The sequence below is a fragment of the Hypanus sabinus genome, chromosome 6 (assembly GCF_030144855.1).
Source record: "Hypanus sabinus isolate sHypSab1 chromosome 6, sHypSab1.hap1, whole genome shotgun sequence".
Classification (NCBI taxonomy): Eukaryota; Metazoa; Chordata; class Chondrichthyes; order Myliobatiformes; family Dasyatidae; genus Hypanus; species Hypanus sabinus.
Genome location: NC_082711.1, coordinates 96,233,187 through 96,255,566, shown reverse-complemented (window position 1 = coordinate 96,255,566; position 22,380 = coordinate 96,233,187). Strand labels below are relative to the sequence as shown.

Below are 22,380 nucleotides of genomic sequence, written 5' to 3'. Positions count from 1 at the left end.
AAAAGGGATACACAGCTGGAGAAGGGAAAGGCTCATGGGACAGGAGGCCGAGAGAGAAAGAAAGAGGGAGGGGAGCACCAGAGGGAGATGGAGAACAGGCAGAGAGACAGGCAGACAGAGTGATGGGCAGAGAGATAGAAAAAAAAGTGGAGGGGGGAAAGTAACTAAATATATCAGGGATGGTGTAAGAAGGGGAGGAGGGGCATTAACAGAAGTTAGAGAAGCCAATGTTCATGTCATCAAGTTGGAGGCTACCCAGATGGAATATTTGTTCCTCCAACCTGAGTGTGGCTTCATCTTGACAGTAGAGGAAACAGAAGAGTGGATAAAATATGAGTTCAGAGAGTTGAGTATGAGGCACTGGTAGACTAGTGTAGGGGAGACCATTGAAGGGACAGGATGTATGATTCTATATGAGCATTATAAGTTTAAGACAATAGAATGAAATGAATTAATTCACAATATTGTTTTTAATTTGAACTGAGTAGAATGTCAGAATCAAGTTAACTTTAAAGATAATTTGAAGATTTGATACAGTTTTTTTTAAACAACTTGTGCAGAGGGCAACTTGTTAAAGCCAAATTTCATGAAAGCTCTGCTGGGAATATGACACCTTTATCCTAGGTGCATTCAATTAAATAAAATGATTATCCTTATTCCTTGACACCTTGATGTTGTGAATGCTATGTGTCCCTTGCTACCTCCAAATAGCATTTCACATTCAGCTTGAAAACTAAGTGCAGTAAGAAGGATCATGCAACAGAAGAACTATTTTGAATTATCCTTTTAATGGGAATCACAGATTAGCTATAAAATGGTTTGTGCCATAACATGCAAGCATATCAAGAATTGTATATAAAATTGAAGTGGTTGACAGTGACACGTAACATCTGCATGTTGGCTGCTATTAAACAATCAGTTCAAGCTCATTTGTTTCTTTTGTCATGGCAGAGGATAAGTCAAATTAATCATTGGGCTGAGCTGTGTATGAGGTTGCTATGTTAATTGCTAATCTCTTAAATTTTTACAAGACCATGCAAATCAGTACGATTGTTTTTTATTGATATTCACATAACTGAAGCAGATTTGCATCCTTACTTTCATACAGACACAATTTTAAAGTATAATACAAAAAGCCTATCTCTTTAATTTATAATGCACTATCACTTAACTCCGTATTGTTCATCACTGATGGAATAAGGTGTCCTCAAGGTACTCGGCATAAAACTAAGATTTACGTTTCTTATTAGGCGATGATTAATGATGGCCTAGCTTTCTCTGTTCCTCCTGGCAATAACACCTGCCATGAGTTATGAAAATACTGAAGGGATGGGAGTGTATGAGCATTGTAACAATGGCGGAGAAGTACCAGAACTTTGGCAAAGCTTAGGTTCCTGAGCTGGAGAATTAGACAGAGGACAAACCAGTTGTTTGGCCCATGCTGACTATTACATTACCTCTCTGTACCAATCCCACTTCATCTCACTTGGCGATTCAGGAGTTGTTCTCAGTGCTTACAAAGTGTTGTGAGAATTTCTGTCTTTACCACCCCTCGAAGAGGGTGTTCCAGATTCTAATCACTGGGTGAGAAAGCATTCTTGCCTAACTTGCTTCAAAATCTCATACTCCTTACTTTTGCCTTCTAATTTTAGATCCTGCTATGGGAATGCTTTGATTGTTCACAATTTGGAATATCTTTATCAGACAACTCCCCTTCTCCCTTCCACTCCACACTTATCCTCCTGAGGGAAAGTCTCCTGAGTCTTTATTCTTTTTCTTTCTCCCACTACCTACAGTTGCCACTGGACCGACTGGGTCCCGCCAGCTGAGTGTTTGTTACTTAACAACCTGTTGCATCTATTCCGTTGCAATTACTTACTGTGGCAATCGTGGTACTCCAGCTATAATCATGTTGAGGGTCACCAGGAGATCACATCCTTGCAGGCTCTGGATGAAAGCAGCAGCTGGGTGCCATAGGAGTTGATTCTTGGCAACTGAAAAGATTGCTGGTTGTGGTTCATGGGAAATGGCAGAGTGGGTAGTGGGTATTGGAAGTCAATTGAGTAGGAAGGGACCAGTAAAGAGAGAAGCTGAAGAGGAAGTTCATAGTAGGGAGGGAGTGAGTCAAGTTGTTACAAGCAAGCTCAGAGGGACTCTGAATGTATTCTTGATTCTTATAACCTACAAATTATTTAAGACCAGTTAGTTTAACGATTGTTGTCAGGAAGTCGCTAGTCTATAATTATAGACAGAGCAGCTGAACGCTTTGAAAGCTTTCAGCTGATCAGAGAGGAAGTCAGCAGGAATTTAAATATAGTCCATGTCTGATGGAATTTTAGAAAAATTTGCTAATTTTAATCTATGCTATTTATAAGTACGTCCAAAAGATATCCAATAAAATACTAGGCATAAAGGGGTGTATGCCTACGCTAGTACCTTGGCAATACGCTTATCAGAGCTTCTCATGCCCCGCAGATCCCTGCCTGCTACTCACTTTCCTGTGCAGCTTCACGAGGCTGTTTGCATTGACAGCAAACACACCCCAGGAAACAGTTTTGATAAGCCAGCTAAATCCAATGAGTTTTGAGCCCTCGACGAGGTAGGGATTTGCTTATCCCAGCATGCAAAGGCTGTTTTGGAGGGTGATGGGGTGTGAAATCTGTAGAATGATTCAGCAATAGAAGGGCAGTCCAGCAGTGCACAATGGCATGTGTAGGGCTCCTCTGAACAGGGATAAAGGGCTTAACTTTTGAAGCAATCACTGGAGCCATGAGCGCATCATGCAAGTATAACAACTCTACAGGGGCTACAGGCTGTTGGCAGTTTAGTTTTGCTGCTACATCCCTCTTTAAACTCATTTCAGAAAATGGTTCGGCTGCCCTTTTGAAGGAAAGCACTGCCTACCCTTGCAAGGGAAAGGACCAGAAACTGGAGGCACAGGAGACTCCATATGCTGGAATCTGGAGTAACAAAAACTCTGCTGTAGGGCTTCATCGGGTTGAGCAGCATCTGTGGAGGAAAGGAAGTGTTGACGTTTTAGGTAGAAACATTGACAATTTGTTTCCTCCCATAGATACTGCTTCAACACAAAACATCATCAATTAATTGCTTTCTCAATTTCCTCTGGATTTGAGCGTATTAGGGTTAGGATGTAAGTCAAGGTCAATGAGACCTATTTCATTGTGGCATGATGCTGGCTTTCGACCCAAGATAACTTGATATGGGATGAATTTTGTGGCCCTCAGTGACATGCAATTCATTGATGAAGGATTAATCTGTGACCCTGTGGGAGGGAGGCTGTACTTTTATCTGGAATTGTTAACTTGAAAATGGGGACAGTATACATGGAGTTAGATCCACCATTCTTGCCTAGTCAGAATATCATTTTAACCAGCAGCATTCTCTGAAACTTTCACAGCTTTGTGAAGTCTGCTCCTGCAAGCCACAAGCTGACAGTGCTTGACAATTTCAACATCAGAGTTGGAAGTGACGATGAGAGCTGGGAAGGTGTGATAGGTTCAGAAAGACGGACAGCAGTAAACTGATCATAATGACCTTGTGTGCTGAGAGCAAACTCACCATACTTGAGATGGTGATGGTGAACGTGATTCCACAGGAACCATTTCTCGATGAATGTGACCAGTTCCCACCCGTGAACAAGGATGAGAAAGCAAGAAATCAGACCAGCTCTGGAAGGGTATTGAGCAAAGCTGGTCCTCTTGCTGTACTCTTAAAAACAGCTGCCCCAAGACTGTGGCAACAATGGAGGTATCTTCCATTGATCCATTGCTGAGAAGATTCTTGTTCAATGAACAGATTAGTTCTGTCTCATTAGATTCAGATCATGCTGCAGGACTGTTGACGTGGTTTACTCAGAGAGGCAGGTCCAAGGGAAAGGTACTGAGCAGCACAGGACTTTAGTCACAATGGTGCTCCTGCCAGAGGACTGGAGTCTCATTCCCAGCACAGATTCGGCTGGTGTGCTTTGACCAAAAGGGCCTGTATCAAATCTGAAGAGAGCCAATGGGACAGAGTTACCAGAACCAGAGAGCATAGGAAGACCTCAGCATCTGCACCATCAACAATGTCTCTCCCATGACCAGTGCCCCTGAATCTGCGTTTCCAGGGCTTGTCTTGCCAGTGACGTTGGGCACACCAGGAAAATCTGCCCAGAATATCCCACTGAGCTTGATGGTCAACTGCGATAGAAGAAGTGATTTAACTGAGATGACTGTAAGCTATGAAAGACGGTGGGAAATTGGTTGAATGATTGGAGAGTATGGGTACAATGGACAGGCATTCTCCAAGGAGTATGAACAAAGTGTGATTGCTGTTGAACTGTCAATGTGCAAGTTAGGGTTGCAATTTTTCTCTGTATTTTAATGAAATATACAGAGGCACCATGGCTTGGCAACTGCTCTGCCCATGACTGCAAGAAATTCCATGAAACTTTGGATGCATCTCTGCACATCATGGAAACTCGTCTCCCTGCCACAGACTCTGTCCCTACTCCTTGTTGCCACTGGAAAGCAACAAGCAATAATCAAAGATCCCAACTCCACCATTTGTAACATCAGAAACAAATCGAGAGAAAAACACAGGAGCTGGGATAAGGCTCTACCTAATTCCTTTTTAGTGATGTACTCGCATATGATGTAGTAGTTTAATGATGGATGTCATTTACATAGTTTATACATATAATCTGTAATGAATTATGTAAACACATACACACACACACACACACACAATAATAACTCCTATATCAACATCCACAGCACAGTAAATTTTAAATTGTCCTATTCAGGACTGAAGATTGTTGTGAAAGACTTCTTACTCTTGTGGAATAATGTGAAGATTGGCGTGTTATCTTCAGAGGACATCAGACACAACCTCCACTGTGTAATAGAGTGGTCCAGATCTGCCTTTAATCTTTACAAGTACACACTTTTGATCACTGCTGTAGTCCCTCGCCAGGACTGCTTGTCCTCGAGTGAAACATTAAACCTCCTTATTTGAAGAGCCCTTGATTTGTCTCAGCAGTTCGTCCTGCATACTCATTCTGAGATTGGGTTTGAGGAGATCAAAGCGTGAGGACAAAGCACAACGCAGGAACAGCATAGCTGGTGGTTTGTTGGCTGTGGAGTCTGCTGCATATGCAAAGAGGAAATTGGGCCGCTTCTGATTCAACGTTAGTGAAGTGTGTTCATAGTGCGTTCTTTAGATTCTGGACACACCTTTCTGTGAAGTCATCTGTAGCAGGGTGGTACAGTGCAGGTGTAATTCCATTGATTTTTAGGAATAGCAAACTATTTTGCAACAAACTGGCCCATCGTCACTGACTAAGTGCTCTGGAAAACTGGTTCTTGAGAAGAGGCTTCTCAACATATCAACCAAGTGTGAAGCTGCAGTGGAGACTATTGGGAACACTTCTGGCCACTTAGTAGCTGCATCCACTACTAACAAGAAATTTGAGCACATGAGTGGTCTGGCAAAATCCACATGAATCCTCTGCCAGGGCAATGAAGCCCATTCCCGTGGATAGAGAGGTGCTGTGCTTGGCAACTTCAGGATGTGTTAGCATCCTGAGCAATACATGGCAAGGTGCTCGATCTGCTGATCTATCCCAGGCCACCAGACAAACCTTCAAGCAATGCTTTCATTTAGACCATGCCTAGATGATTGGCATGCAGCTCCTGCAACTCTTTAGCTTTTAGAATGGATGGTACAACGGTCAGTCCTCAGATAAGGCAACTCCCATCAAGGACAAGTTCATTCCGGTGCTGGTAAAACTGGGAGTATTGGAAATTCTGCTACACATTCCAGTCATTATGGGTGGCCATGTAGTCCTGAAACAGTGTGGGGTGTTTTCTACTTTTCCCTTTGTGACATCTCTGCTGTAATAAGGAGACTTTGAATTTGCATTAGGGAGAATACGTCAAAAGGAGTGTCATCTTTTGTAACTTTTTCAGATATTTTTTTTTCCCAAGGGTAAACAAGGCAATCCATTAGCATTTCCATGATTAGTTGTACTCTCGAATTTGATCTTCTAATTGTGCCCACTAAGAAACAAAGCCCATCTCTGCCTTCATGCTGCGGCTGTCAGTGGAACACCCTTTTTTGCATTGAAAATGGACACTAGTGGTTGATGATCAGTAATGATTAGATTAAATTCAACTTTATTGTTGTTGTGCTAAGTACAGATACAAAGCCAATGAAATGCAGTTATCATCTAACCAGAAATGCAAAGAATAGTGTTATTTACAAAATTACTGTGAATAAAAAGTAAGTACTACAGCACACAAATATAAAAGCACTGAGCCAGTACAATATGGGTGCAATACTGCTCAGTGCTGTGATGTGAGGTTCAGCAGGGTCACAGCCTCAGGGAAGAAGCTCTTCCTGTGCCTGCTGGTGCAGGAGCGGAGGCTCCTGTAACGCCTACCCGATGGGAGGAGAGTAAGAAGTCCATGGTTAGGGTGAGATGCATTCTTCATAATAATTTTCACCCTGCCCAGGCAGCATTTATGGTAGAAGTTCTCAATGGTTGGCAATTGGGTGCCGATAATCTGCTGGGCAGTTTTCGCCACACACTGGAGTACTTGGCAATCCGATACAGGAAAATTGCCATTCCACACTGAAATGCAGTTGGTGAGTATGCTGTCAATGGTACAGCGGTAAAAGTCCGTCAGTATCCTGGGACAGGGGTGAGCTTTCTTGATGCTCTGCAGGAAATAAAGGCGCTGTTGTGCCTTTGTGATCAGGATGGAAGACTCCAGGTGAGATCCTTGAAAATATGGATGCGAAGGAATTTTAAGCTTGATACATGCTCCACTACAGCCCTGTTAATGTAGATGGGGACACTAGTGTGGCTCCTAGCATGCCTGAAGTCCACAATGATCTCCTTGGTCTTCTGGGTGTTTAAGGACCAGGTTATTGTTGGCATACCACGTGCCCTGGTGCTGGGACTCGTCCCTGTAGGCCGTCTCATCATCCCCTCTGATCAGTCCAACCACCATGGTGTCATCTGCAAACTTGGTTATGGAGTTAGAACCATGTAATGAGGGTAAACTCTCGCCCATACAGGTACTGGTTGAAATGTTTTATACCACACACCAGACTCATTGCCTTCCTGTCAATCTGTGCTTATTTTTTCTTGTAGCAGTAAGGAAACATGATGCAAAGGCTATGGTGTATTCATTTGCATCACTCATAACATGTAACGTGACTGCACATATACTGTAAGGTGAGGCAGCACAGGCAAGCTTCACTGGACAATGTGCATCATAATGTGTGAGTACGGTGTTTGAATTCACCGTTTCCTTTGCCTGTTGGAAAGCCACCTTCCACTGCTTTGTCCATTGGCATTTCTTTCTGACCTGTACTAATAAGTCCAAGGGGTGAAGCACAGTAGCCAGGCTTGGCATGAACCTATTATAGTAATTAACAAATCCTAAAAAAAAGGACCTCATCTGTGACACATTGTTTGACCTTGGGACATCCACCACTGCTTGAATTTTCTCAGCACACTTATGTAATGCTTGTGTGTGAATAGTGTGACCACAATAAGTGATGCATAGTTTAAAGAACTCACACTTGTTACATCATGCTTTGAGCTCATAACCTTTTAATCTTTTGAACATTGTCTTGAGATTTTGGAGATGTTCTTTGTCATCCTTTCTGGTAACAATGATGTCATCAAGGTAACGCTGAGTACTTGGGCAATCTTGCAGCACCTGGTCTATATCTTTCTAGCAAAGTGCAGGTGCAGATGCCACTCCAAGAATAAACTTATTATAGTGATAAAGCCCTTTGTGAGAGTTTATGGTGAGAAGCACTTTGGTCTCTGAAAGAATTTCTTCAGCATTCATGCGTTCATGCTCATTGTCATCTACTTTATCACAGGTGGTATAAGGATCCAAGCGGGCTTTGTAAAACTTGGGTGTGGCATTTTCATTTAACACGGCTTTATCCTTGATATTGATGCACCATCAATAACTCTCTGAGATGGGAGGCGAGATATCGGCTTTTATTGACTGGAAGAAAGAACAAGCAGCAATTAACCACCATACTACATCCTGGAGACTGAGGGTGGGGCTCAGGCCCCAATCGCCTTTATACCGGGGTCTGTGGGAGGAGCCACAGGAGCAGTCAGCAGTGGGGGGGGTGTCCAGACAGGTATATGTAGTTCACCACAGATGTTTGAGTTTTCCAATGCCTTCCTTGAGCACTGATGTGGCATCATCCGGTACCTTCCTTAACTTACTTTCAGTTGACTCTATTTCAGGGGATGTGGCATGCAAATAGTGGCTGGATCTCCAATCGAGATGTAGTTGCCTCAGCCAATCAGGACCCTGCAATGCTGGCCTTCCTGTTTTTACTACATACAAGCTCAATGTAGCTTGTTGGTTGTTATATTTCACTACTACAAATGTCATTCCCACAGCTGCGGGCTATCTGCAGGCTTCAGTTCAGTATCTTTGAAATGATGTTCAAACTCATTTTGTGGAATGACTGAAACAGCTGAGTCAGTGTCCGGTTCCATTTTAATTATTTTGGTGTTCACTTCTGGTGTAAGCTATGTTGCTTGTCTCTTGTTAGTCTCAAGGATACTCAGTCCTGCATCACTCTCATCATTATCAGAAATGTCATCAGCAGATTAGTGTTCTTCTTGAAACTGCAATTTGACTTTTTAGCTCTTTCTCTTCCCTGTGCAGGCCACTTATTTTTGTCTACCTGCCATGCTCTTTGTATGTGTCCTACTTTGTTGCCTTTTCTGCACACTTTGCCTTTAAACCTGCATTGGTGGGCTGTTTATAGGCCTATGCCACAATGATTACACAATTTGTTTGGCAGTGAGGTTTCTGTTTAGTCATTGCAATTTTGTTCCTGTTCACTTTCATTCCTGACTGCAAATCCATTGTGTCTCTGTTTCATTGAAACAACAATTTTAACTCTTCTTTTGAATGTGAGTCATTCTTCAGTCCAGAGCAATTTGTGAATGCTTTCTTGAAAGATTCCACAAATTAAACGATCTCTCAATGCATCATTAAGCCCATTACTGATCTGAAAATGCTCAATTTCTTCAATTCAGCACATAAGTTGAAATAGACCTCCCTTCCTTTTGATTTTGCTTATGAAACCGAAGGCATTCTGCATTGAACAATGGTTGTGTATTTAAATGTTCCTGCATTATGTTCATGATGTCTGAAAAATTCATTTTGGCTGGTTTGGTTGGAGCAGTTAAACTTTGAAGCAAACTGTGTGCTTTTGCAGCTATTGCACTCCCTTTTCATTTTCACTCTGGCATCCACTTTTCATTGGCTATTTCATTTGCTTCAAAATACTGCTCAATTCACTCAATATACACCATCCAGTTAGCTGTTTTGCAACTGAATGCATCTCTTTCTGATGTAGCCAGTCATTTCGGATTTTTATTTATTTATTTGTATTAACACCTAGTACTCACAGTTTATTAAGCGTGAATTTCATCAATTTTCTGTCTTATTTTTAACTGGACCGTCTCTCTCCCCTTGGGAAGAAATATGTGCTGTACCTTAACTTGATCACCTTGCTGCTTTTCAACTTGTAGGTAATTGTCTCGGGTTTGTTTTAACGCTTATTCTTCAGTAACTCCTGAAGCTAATCAAAAAAACACAGGAGCCCGATATAACTTGTCTGCTTAGTTTTTCATTAGTGAGGTGATCTAATATGATGTGTTGGTGTAATGACGTATGCCATTCACATATTTCTTACATATAACCAATACATATAAGCCTCAAAATCAAACAATATATTTACAATATTACTCAAATATTAAATACACTACACGCCTCAGTCTCCAGGACATAGTATGATGGACACTCACTCCTGGTTTCTTCTTCCAGTCAATAAAAGCCGATATCTCGCCTTACGTCTCAGTGTGAGTTATTGATGGTGCATCACACAGTCTTCTTCCCACTCCCATCATGCAGAAGGTACAAAAGCCTGAACATGTACCACGAAGCTCAAGCACAGTTTCTGCCCCACTGTCATAAGATTATTTGAATAGTTCCTTAGTACACAAAGGTAGACTTTTGACAATCTACCATGTTATGATTATGAACTGTATTGTCTGCCAGCACTGGTCTTTCTCTGCAACTATAACAGTTATTTTGCATTCTGTTATTTCCCCTTGCATTACCTCAATGCACTATATGATGAATTGATCTGTACAAAAAGTTTGCAAGAAAAGCATCTCACTGTACATGAAACAATCTTAAACCAATTCCAATTCCCAATTTGCACCAGCAGTACAGAAAGTGCACAAGTAGCTCCAGATAAAACATACAATTTGTTATTCAATCTTACAATAAGCTGCAATAACTTCTTCAGCATGAAAGCACTTGTGGCATATTTAGCTGAGTAGCCATTTTATCTACAGTGGGAAAAAAATCTACAGTTTAACTGCTCCAACCAAACCAGCCAAAATGAATTTTTCAGACATCATGAACATAATGCAGGAACACTTAAATACACAAAATCTACAGAAGGGAAAAAAATTCTACCTGTTGCCAAGAGACAGTAGGATGTTAATTCACCGCTGCTGCTGACAGTGTTGGTGATTTCCAATTTGAGCTAAGTGTGACAAAACACATCATAAATCATTCAAAATAATGCTGAAAATTTTATTTTTATCTACTGTACTTTTTCAGTAATTAAAATGATTGTTGTTGAAAATAAAGATGGCCAATAGTTTTTATTAATTAATTTATTTACTTCATAGCATTATGCAATGTTAAAGTTTAACATTTCTCAATATATGTTTCACCACCAACTTGATTTGAGGTACTAGATCAGGTAGGTCTTTACTGAATGAACAGTCTGTTTGAGGGGTGATGTGATCTATTCCTGTTCTCGTTCCTTGTCAGTCAGGGATAAAGGAAAACACAGGCAAATTATTAGCACTTTTTTTTCTTTCTGATTTGATATTCCTTCAAAAATGAAAATAAATTGAGTTACAGCATCTGAAGGTTATCAGAAAGAAGATTCCGAGGAGGGTAGGAAATAGGATATGAATTTTGGACAAGGGCATCTCTAGCCCTTGAGAATAACAAGCAGGAGTGGTCAGAGAGAGGAAGAATTGAGGTGGATGGATGCCTGAGATGGAGATGAGTGTTAGTAGAGAGTGGGTGAGGTGATAATATGGAGGAATGTAGTAGTAATAGTAGCCCATGTTGTGTTCCAGGTCAGTCAAAGAGTTTCAAGAAGAACTTGTTTAGAGTTTAGCATAGTTAAATAGTAAAAAAGTAGCCTAATATAGGTGTATTTACTATCCAGATGCTCCAGAGATGAGTGCAGGGCAGGGAGATGCTGTTCGCTGTGAATCTGCTTTGGCAGTCGGTGAATTGCATTGGATTGAGTTTGTCTGGGAAGCTGAAGTTCATGTGTGCCATGATAGCAGATGGATAGCAAATCTGGTGGTCAGGAAGGGAGAAAGCAGAAGTTTACTGTTGGTAATAGAAGCTTCCGGAGGCCACATTTCATCATAAATCCTCAGCTATGTAGCAATCACCATTCAATGGTTTTTTTCTTCCTGCCACATCTTCAGATTCAGATTCAGTTTATTGTCATTTAGAAACCACAAATGCAATGCAGTTAAAAACTGAGACAAAATGATAAAAATATGACAAAACAGACTACACCAGAAAATCTTACTGTTATTCCCACAAAATTGCACTAGACAAAGCATGAATACCGTTGACTAAAATGCAACAAGCATGCAGTTCTTATAGTGAAACATTGAGATCCCATTCAGAGTTCAAATCGAATATTGGCTAAATAATTACATGCAAAGAAAGGAATAAACCAAGATATTAGCGGGAAATAAAAGTACCAAGAGACTAAATGCCATGCTTTTCTACTGTGACATTGCATGAATTTAGTAAAAGTGATGAGCAGCCTGTGTGTATTTGAGTTACCTACTTTTCAGCAAGCTCATCCAGCCTCTTTGATTTCTTACTTGCTCTGGCACAGATCTGTTAACCATGCCCAATAGCTGGATAATAGTTATCAATAAGTCCCTGTAGTCCTTATAATTGCATGTGTAGTGCCAGAAATGGCTGTCATAAGCGTTATTCATTTTGTTTCTAACTGATTCATGGTTTCCCCCTTTCACTGCTGTCCAAGAGCAATTAGGTTAAACCTGAATTTTCCACAGATGCTGGCAAATTGAAATTGAGCAGAAAAAACATTACCTTCTTTCCAGTTGCTGTCAAACAATTAATCCTCCTCAGTTGCAGGGTTTGTAACATTGATATGTAGGATTATTTCTAGTACCCTTGCGGTTAAATTATATATGTTATCTATTAAACTTTGGCTCGAGAATGCATGTGTAAACACTAGAATTTTATTCATCCACAATAACAATAAATTCCAAACCCACAAATTGTTAAGTTCTGGTAACTCCAATTTTCAGTTGACTTATGGGCCAAAATCTCAACTTTTGCACATGTTCAGGAGGGTAATCATAAATTTGAATGATGGGATTTCAAAAATTTGAGACTGCACAACATGTAATGCTCTATATATAGATTTCTTTATAAAGAAACAGTGCATTCTGGGCTTCAGGTTATCGTTTGACTTTTAATATATTTATCAGATGGTTTGATTCTATCTGAGTTACATTATTGATCTTTAGTTATGACTTTTAAAAATAACATCAAGAATAATTTTTAATCAAATTTTTAATCATTTCTGTTGAATGCCAACTATTTTATGGGGAAACTGACACAATAGGTGAAATCTACCTCATTGGGAAAAATCAATCAGTATTTATAGAACCCATGCTGTGGGAATTCATTTTTTTAAGCAAAATTATTTAATAATTTAAAAGATGTGCAAACTAAGGTCAGTGCAAAGTTTGGAAGTACAGTACATAAATATTATTACATTTTGGCCTCAGGTGAGCTGTTTAGCATTACGAGTTTTCTCAGTGATAGAGTTTGCTGAAATAGGTGTCTTCTGATGCTCAGTAACTCATTTTGCTACATAAGTATAGGAAAGCTGCAATGATGATGTCATTGATATTAGCAGTGAAAAAGTTGGAAGGGTGTTCCAGAAAAACTTTGGAACAAGGAATTCTGCATAGCTAGTAATAAAAGCATTGCTAGCGCCCATGAACACTTCCTTGATCTTCAGCAAATGTGAGTTCAGCATACTGTTGAGTTTCTCTCTACAAGTCACTTGCACTTTAATAATGCTGTGGGTGTTTAATTCTATTACTTACATGTAAATTCTAGACTGATGAAAGCTGATTATAGGAGAAATGCAAAATTATTGCCTTTTACACAAAAGATGTTTTTAAGTTAAATGCTTTCTCAGCCTAAGGAAGCTACGGTATTTGGTTTTAAGTCTAAAGTAATGATGATTAATAGCACTTTCTGCTGCTGTATCCTTGATCAATGAAGCAAAACCAGACTGTACTTCCCTAGGTACCAAAGCAGCTTTTGTTTGGGGAAAAAAAGCTTGAATTATATCCACATTCTTTGTTAATGTTCTAATTAATATACTAACAGAAGGATGTTATGAAACCTGTTCCAATGCCAACTTAAAAACTATGCAATTGACACAGCATTGTAATCTGATATTCTTTTCTGGCAACATCAGAAAGCATTGTTTTGATATTTATGTTTCAGTACTTTATCATGGCACATTGTAAATCTTGACTTTATTAGGTACTTAAAAATATTATAAAAGTGCATTCAATAACTTACGCCTACTAAGAACTTTAAAGCTTTTTTGCCAGTGAGCATTTAAAATGGAATTGCGAGCAGAATTTTCAATTGTGTACACAAAGCTACCTCCAGAAATGTTTCAAATGTGTACTTTCTTCTACTTGAATCAGTAGAAAACTGTAAAATTGATCTGTATGAATTTCTTTTTAACAGGGTTGTAAACATTGGTATCCTTAAGACCAAAATGTTTTGGAGCAGAATTAGGCCATCATTCAATTATGGCTGTTTTTTTCTCTCAATTTCATTCTCCCATCTTACCCATCAAGAACCTGCCAATCTCTCCCTTAATTACACCTAATGATTTGGCCTCTAGAGGCCTCCGTAACAATGATTTCCACAGATTCACCACTCTCTGGCTGAAGAAATTCCTTCACATCTCATTTCTAAAGGGACACTCATTTATTCCAGGGCAATGTTCTCAGATGCTTGATTCATCATCTAATGGAAAAGTTAACAAATTTCATGACACATACTGGTGATAGTAAACCTGATTCTGATACTCATTCTGAATCTGACATTCTCTCCACATCCTCTCTGTCCAGGCCTTTCAGTGTTCAGTAAGTTTCAATGAGATCCCAAACACCTACCCCCCCCCCCCACCTTTCCTTCTGAACGCTATTGAGTACAAACTTAGAGCCATCAACTGTTCTATTTGAGCATGAAAGAATGTGGCTGTGATTTGGATGTTAAATTGCAATGAATAACTAATAAAAAGGTAGTCAGGGTACCTTAGTATTATTTATTACTGATATATTGACTGTTGCAAGAATTGTGCCATTCCAACAATACTAATTAATTGCCCACACTCTTGGATTTGATACTGCTGAGATAATAACTGATGATGTTCTCTTTGATAACGGAATCAGAATCAGGTTTATTATCACTGGCATGTGACGTGAAATTTATTAACTTAGCAGCAGCAGTTCAATGCAATACATAATCTAGCAGAGAGAGAAAAAATAATAAATAAAAAAATAATAATAAATAAGCAAGTAAATCAATTACATATATTTAATAGGTTAAAAAATGTGCAACAACAGAAATACTGTATAGATTCAAGATTCAAAAACTTTATTTTCATTCTAACCGTACATCAGCTCTGCAGGGCAGAATGAGACAGCGTTTCCCAGGAGCAGTGCAATCATAACATAACAAACACAACACTAAATAATAAACATAACAATAAATAGTAAAACACAACAGCCACATGTCAGTTAAAAACAAGTTATAAGTGCCCAGTGCAAGTTAAAAGTGTCCAAAGCAGAGTCAGGTAGAGCAGCTATTTAGCAGTCTGACTGCCTGTGGGAGGAAGCTGTTTAGTAGCCTTGTGGTTTTAGTTTTGATTCTCCTGTAACGTTTACCTGATGGCAGAAGAACAAGCAGTTCATGGAGAGGGTGTGAGGGGTCTTTAATGATGTACCGTGACTTCTGGAGGCATCGACTCTGAAAGAGGTCTTGGACAGAAGGTAAAGAGACCCCAATAACCTTCTCTGCTCCCCTAACCACCCTCTGCAAGGCTTTTTTGTCAGCAGCACTGCAGCTGGAGTAACAGGTTGTGATGTAAATGGTCAGCACACTCTCAACCACGCCTCTATAGAATGTAGTTAAGATGTTAGTGGGGAGTGATGCTTGTTTAAGTTTCCTCAGAAAGTGCAATCTCTCCTGGGTTCGTTTCACAATCCCAGTGGTGTTCCTGGACCAGGTGAGATTGTCCAAGATCTGCACCCCAAGGAACTTGATGTTTTCCACTCTCTCCACTGTGGAGCCGTTGATGCTGAGGGGTGTGTGCTCAGGCTGAGACTGTCTGAAATCGACGATCATCTCCTTGGTTTTAGCTGACATTAAGCATCAAGTTGTTGTCACTGCCCCAGCTCTCTAGGTGTTTGACCTCCTCCCTGTACATTGTTTCATCATTTTTGCTGATGAGCCCCACCACTGTGGTATCATCAGCAAATTTAATGATCAGGTTCTCCTTGAATCTGGCTGCACAGTCATGTGTTAGCAGTGTAAACAGCAATGGGCTAAGCACACAGCCTTGTGGGGATCCAGTGCTCAGCGTGATGGAGTCAGAGGTGTTCCTGCCAACACGGACTGACTGTGGTCTCTCTGTCAAGAAATCCAGAAATCAGCGACACATGGCAGTGTTAAGGCCAAGCAGCCACAGTTAATCCACTAGTCTCTGCGGGATGATGGTATTGAATGCTGAACTGAAATCTATGTACAGGATTCTGGCATAAGTGTCTTAAAAAAAAAGTGAGGTTGTGTCCAAGGGTTCAATGTCCATTTAGGAATCGGATGGCAGAGGGAAGAAGCTGTTCCTGAATCACTGAGTGTGTGCCTTCAGGCTTCTGAACCTCTTACCTGATGGTAACAGTGAGAAAAGGACATGCCCTAGGTGCTGGAGATCTTTAATAATGGATGTTGCCTTTCTGAGACACTGCTCCCTGAAGATGTCCTGGGTACTTTGTAGGTTAGTACCCAAGATGTAGCTGACTAGATTAACAACCTTCTGCAGCTTCTTTCGGTCCTGTACAGTAGCCCCTCTATACCAGACGGTGATGCAGCCTGTCAGAATGCTCTCCATGGTACAACTATAGAAGATTTTGAGTGTATTTGTTGACATGCCAAATCTCTTCAAACTCCTAATAAGATATAACCACTGTCTTGCCTTCTTTATAACTAGATTGATATGTTGGGACCAGATTAGATTCCCAGAGATCTTGACACCTAGGAACTTGAAGCTGCTCACTCTCTCCATTTCTGATCCCTTTATGAGGATTGGTATGTGTTCCTTTGTCTTACCCTTCCTGAAGTCCACAATCAGCTTCGTCTTCCACTGATCTTAAGTGCCAGGTTGTTGCTGCGGCATCATTCTGCTAGTTGGCATATCTCACTCCTCTACGCCCTCTTGTCACCACCTGAGTTTCTACCAACAATGTTTGTATCATCAGCAAATTTATAGATGGTATTTGGGCTATGCATAGTCACACAGTCATGTGTATATAGAGAGTAGAGCAGTGGGGTAAGCACACATACCTGAGGTGCACCAGTGTTGATTGTCAGCAAGGAGGATATGTTATCACCAATCCACACAGATTGTGGTCTTCCAGTTGGGAAGTCGAGGATCTGATTGCAGAGCAAGGTACGGAGGCCCAGGTTTTTCAACTTCTCAATCAGGATTGTGAGAATGATGGTATTCAATGCTGAGCTATAGTCGATGGACAACATCTTGACGTACGTGTTTGTGTTGTCCAGGTGTTCTAAAGCCATGTGGAGAGCCATTGAGATTGCATCTGCCATTGTCCTATTGTGGCAATAGGCAAATTACAATGGGTCCAGGTCCTTGCTGAGGCAGGAGTTCAGTCTGGTCATGACCAACCTCTCAAAGCATTTCATCACTGTTGACGTGAGTGCTACTGGGAGATAGTCATTAAACAGCCCACATTATTCTTCTTAGGCACTGATATAATTGTTGCCTTTTTGAAGCAAGTAGGAATTTCCACCCATAGCAGTGAGAGGTTGAAAGTGTCCTTGAATACTCCCACTACTTGGTTAGCACAGGTTTTCAGAGCCTTACCAGGTACTCCACCTGGACCCTCTGCCTTTTGAGGGTTCACTCTCTTTAAAGACAGCCTAACATCAACCTCTGAGATGGAGATCACACACTAACTTGGTAAGAAGAAATTTGTTTTTAAAAGCAACAAGTTGCTTAGTAGGGTTTTTTTTCTATTCACAAAAATTTTCAATCTTTAAGATAATTTATTTTTCAAGGCATTGTAAGTGTTGTTACTTCGATGTATTTGTGCTATTTTTGAATAATAATAATAAAAAAGATCTGAAAAGAAAAGCAAGAAGTTTAATTAAGCATTTTTATTTTCAGGAAGCAGCTTTGTACTACTGAAATGAATAAGGCATAGACATCTAGAAATGCTGACACTCTTTTTTAGGCCGTTCATCATTAAATCAGTAGGATCTCTTGGAAAACATGGTTCAAAACCCTTTATTTCATTTAGTTTATTTCCATGGGTCTTCCATTGATATTACTGTAGGAATTGGGACAACTCCAGTTTCAATCTTCCAATTGTTTGTCCCACATGTAATTCTCTAATACTTATTTTTTAGCAAAAACAAAAATGATTGGAAGCTGTTTAACATACGCAACTTAGAAGCATGTAACTCTGTCAAAGGAGGAGTTTTGCACTCCCGATGAATTACAAATATCAGAAGCTATTGAAAGAAACAAGTTGGTGTTTATCATTTCTATCTAATAGGAGAAATACTAGAAGGCCTGTTATCAGTGACAAATGAACCTCTTATCTTGAATTGGAGATATTTCGGTTACTTGTTTTGAAAGTAGTTGCTTGTTCATTGCCCCATCTAGTGTTCAGAAGAGTAAATGCAAATAGCAGAAATTGTTGGATAAGGTACAATACAGTACTATGTAAAAGTCTATCTAGGGTGACTTAGAACTTTGCACAGTATTGTACTTGTCAACTTGGAGCACAGAGTGAGATTGTAAATCTGGTGGGAGCAAAGGATGTTGGGAATGGCGAGGGTGGAGCAGGTGGGGTGTGGGACAGCTGGCAGAGGAGTGCCAGGGGCAGGGGGTGGTATAGGTACAAACACAGCCATCCCTGAAACACCAGGCATTCCAAAATACTGGTTTATTGATCTTCCGTCCTCCTCCCCTCTCCCTTCCCCTTTTCCCAACCACGATTCCACTCTCCCTGTCCCCTTCCCACTCTCAGTCCACAATAGAGCCCCATATCATCACTCACATATGTCATGAAATTTGTACTTTTTTTTGTGGGGGCGGTACACTGCAATATATCACATTACTACAGTACTCTGCAGAAGTCTTAGACCCCCTAGCTATATTTAAAGGATATGCCAAAGACTTTTGCACAGTTCTGTATGAGAAAAGCAAATTGGAATGTGCATGATGCCCATCCTGTCTGCTCCCTAGTTAATAAGTTCATAGTGATCTACGTACATTTCGCTTTCCTCCGTCGCTTGTTATTTGATTCTCTGGAAGACGGTTTGGATTCTCACAGTCAGTAGTCATTTGAGCTGCAGTGGTGATAGTAATTGTATAAATTTCCTTGACACTGCTCTTCTCATGCACGACTGCATATATCCTCGAAAAACAGAGGAATGGGTCAGGCAGAGGAATGCACGCTTGTTTGCGCATTACTTACTGCCATACATCATTAGTTATATCCACGGGAATCCCCATTACAAATTACGTTAAAATGGTCAGCTTGGCAGAAACAGTCGAACACACTTTTGCTCTTGAGGTGAAGCCATTTAAATCTTCTGGGAGGTCACTAGTAGCCCTGTTATTCCTGTTGGATGTCTAACTCTACCACCCAGTTCTCTGGATAGTTGTTTCCTTCCCAGGTTTCAGCAATTCCAGTTACGCATCTCGACTTTCAGGAAGATCAGCTGCAATGCTGACTTATGCAGCTTTTTCCAAGGGTAGTGCATGGGGCTGATGAATTTTTTTCTGAGTTAACATTATGGTTTGATGAATCCAAACTTTTTTCAGTGTAAAATTTAAATTAGTCATATAAACATTGACCAGAAGCTACTATTGTATTTAGTTAATGAATGATTCAATTTCAACAGTCAAATTGAGTTTTCAGGAAAAAAAAACAATCATTGTCCTCTGATGAATAAGAAAATAAAATATTAAAAGGTGTTTAAAATTGGTATGTTTGGCTCAGGGCACACATAATTATAAATTAATGGAAAGATTTACATCTACACTTAGTATCAACTATTACTGTGAATTTAAACTGGCTCAGTCTTGAGAAAAAGTTATTTTCGCAACAGTGGTGATGGTTGAAATGCTGTACAAACATCTATTTGAAGTTCTTGTCTCGTATAGATATTGCACTCAAAGTTCACTATTGTGCAAATGTTCATAGAAATTAATATTTACTGCAGTTCTGATGAATACAAAATCTGGGAATGTGTATCCACATCAGACTGCATCTGTAGAGAGATGCCAAATTAGCTCTTTGAATCTGTGGTCTTTTAACTTCAAAGTATACTGTATGTGTTGAAGTAAGTTTTTTTTATTGGATCAGTGATCCAATAAGCCCGATCTGCTTATAACTGAAGCTGTCTTCTTTGCCACAATTTCTAATATATTAAACTATTACGGTGAATTTTGAATGATGTGAGGCTGGAAGTATCCCTTTGGAAACTTTCAGAACTGAAACAGCTCTCGCTTTATTGATGCCCCTTCTATGTAGTCTTAACAGAAATGGTTCATTGCTTCTTTTGGGAGAAAACAATGCCATTTACCATTTGTCATAGGCCACTTGTATTCTGGGAATTCCTTTGCAAATATTTTGTTCAGGTGGACAATGAAAACAAGAGAACCTACAAATCCTTGGAACTTCTTCCTTGACACACCAGAAAACATCCAGACCACCATTCATTCAGCCCTGGGTATTTTACATCCAGACACTGCAATTAATCACGTGTTAATAAATTCCCATATCCCTATATAATTTGCTATTACTCTTTTCAAATTGTACTTTTGTCATGCCTTGTGTGGTCAACAAATCTGGATGACTATGGGGATGATAAAATATATTGTTTAGTTTAAAAATAGAGAACCATGTTCAAAATATGTTTGCTTGACCAGGAGGAGAACCTTTTTAAAATGCAGCAGTAAATATATTTATCAGATCAAATGATCTCTTTAACAACAGGTATCAAAGGAATATTTTCTTTTCAAAGGACCCACTTTCTTACATTTTGAAACTTGTTATGTGTATTTCCAATCTCATGCTGATCAAGAGGCTGATCTTGTTCAGTGCAAGTTTAATTTTGTTTATCCCTCTAGCTTTCTCATTTTATTGTTCGAGTACCCTAGGATATTAGGACATAAAATATGATGAAAACCCATCAATGCTGACCAGTGACAAATTCATCTGATTTTTTGCTAGGAGAAAGCTCTTGCTATCTAAAATACTTTTCTTTCTTTTAAGACTCTACAAAGAAGCTTAACGATGTTCTCGAAGAATTCCATGGTGCTGGTGTGCTTGTAAAATACAACCCTGAGCAGGTAGTCCATATTTCTTCAGTTCCATTTATTACATGCAATGATGTTTATTTGAATTTGCAGATTGTGAGATAGATTGGATTGTTTTTTCACCCATTTTAACAAGTATTTTTGTTTTAATTTAATACAATTGATATCAGTATCAGAAAGAATCGTTTCATCCATGTATTCAAAATGGCCAGAAGAAGAATTTCATAGTTGTATACTATGATAAAAAATAAATGTTCAAACCTTTGAATGATTCTTTTGGCCACTTTGAAGACATGGATGAAACTATTCTTCCCGGTACTGGTATCAAATGTAAGCCTAAGTGGATAATTGACACTGGTTCATTTATACAGAAAGAATTTGTAAATTAGTAGTGTCCATGGCATTTTCTTTGGTACTCGATTATAAACTGGCAGATATCTTGAAACAAATGTGAGAGCTAAAAAATTATATCTGTATACATTTGCCCCAGTTTGCATTTATTCTTAATTGTTAATTTTATCGACCATACTTTATGCAGAATTGTTGCAACTTTATTGATGCAACCTCTATTCACAAAAGTAGATATAGGTACCATAAGGGCAATATCAATGTTCTTTCATTGTCACTGGTTTTTAATATTAGTTGGTATTTTCTCTTCTGCACCTTCAAGTCCACTTAATTAAAAGCATCAGTTGTTGAGAAACCAGTGCTTCAAGACTTGTACGATGATTGAACCTTGCTAAGTTCAAGTTAACTTTATTCAAGGGTTTAGGTCATAACATGCAAGGAAAGAGTAAAGGGAATGGTTATTTGGAATTCTGATAACATGCCAACATTTGTCTTTGGGCTTTCATTTGCAGTAACTGCAGTGCACTCCACCTCTGTAATTCATTCTATTGAAGTCATTTGAATAAATTTTGGCAACACGTTGTACACCCTACAACGTGGTCTATTTAATTTATCAACAATTGATCAATGTCCTGACAACTATATTTTTATAAACCCACGATTATGTTTCTCTCTCTGTTTAGACAAATTTTATGTAAAAATATGTCACTACCTCCTATCAATATCAATACCCCACTTTTAAAATGCTGGGACTATTGGAAGTTTTTCAGAATCCAATGCCTCATAATTAAATTCAACTTAAACCATAAGAAATAGAAGAATAATTAGATCATTTGGCCTAGTGAGTCTGCTTTGCCATTCAATCATGGCTGATTTTTCTTTTCCTCAGTCCCATTCTCTTGCCTTCTCCTGTAACTCTCAACCCCCCACAGCAGTCAATAACCTATCGATCTCAGCCTTAAATCCACCTAGTGTTTTAATCTCCACCATGAATTCGATATATTCACCAACCTCTGGCTGAATAAATTTAACCTCAGCTCAGTATTGCGGGAGAATGGCATTTTCTGAGGTTGCACCCTTAGATCCTAGATTCTCCTACGAATGGAAACTTCCACTCCACACCAACTCAATACAGCCCTGGTGGAACTACAGAATTAGAAACATAGAAAATCTACAGCACAATACAGGCCCTGCAGCCCACAAAGTTGAGCT

At 39.6% G+C, this 22,380-nt stretch overlaps 1 protein-coding gene across 10 annotated transcripts in view; it reads left to right on the top strand.

The window, feature by feature from the left end:
• The window catches only part of dgkb (diacylglycerol kinase, beta), a 797,915-nt gene that overhangs the window by 112,558 nt on the left and 662,977 nt on the right, over nucleotides 1–22,380 (top strand). For 9 of the 10 annotated variants that reach the window (XR_009512720.1, XM_059972636.1, XM_059972640.1 and 6 more), the window contains exon 3: nucleotides 20,777–20,853. The exons of the other annotated variant lie outside the window; for it this stretch is intronic. Coding sequence is in view for 8 of the 9 variants with exons in the window: in XM_059972636.1 (XP_059828619.1) it covers nucleotides 20,777–20,853 (77 nt within the window). In the remaining variant the exon portion in view is untranslated. The remainder of the gene's footprint in view (nucleotides 1–20,776; nucleotides 20,854–22,380) is intronic. 10 annotated transcript variants of the gene reach the window in all.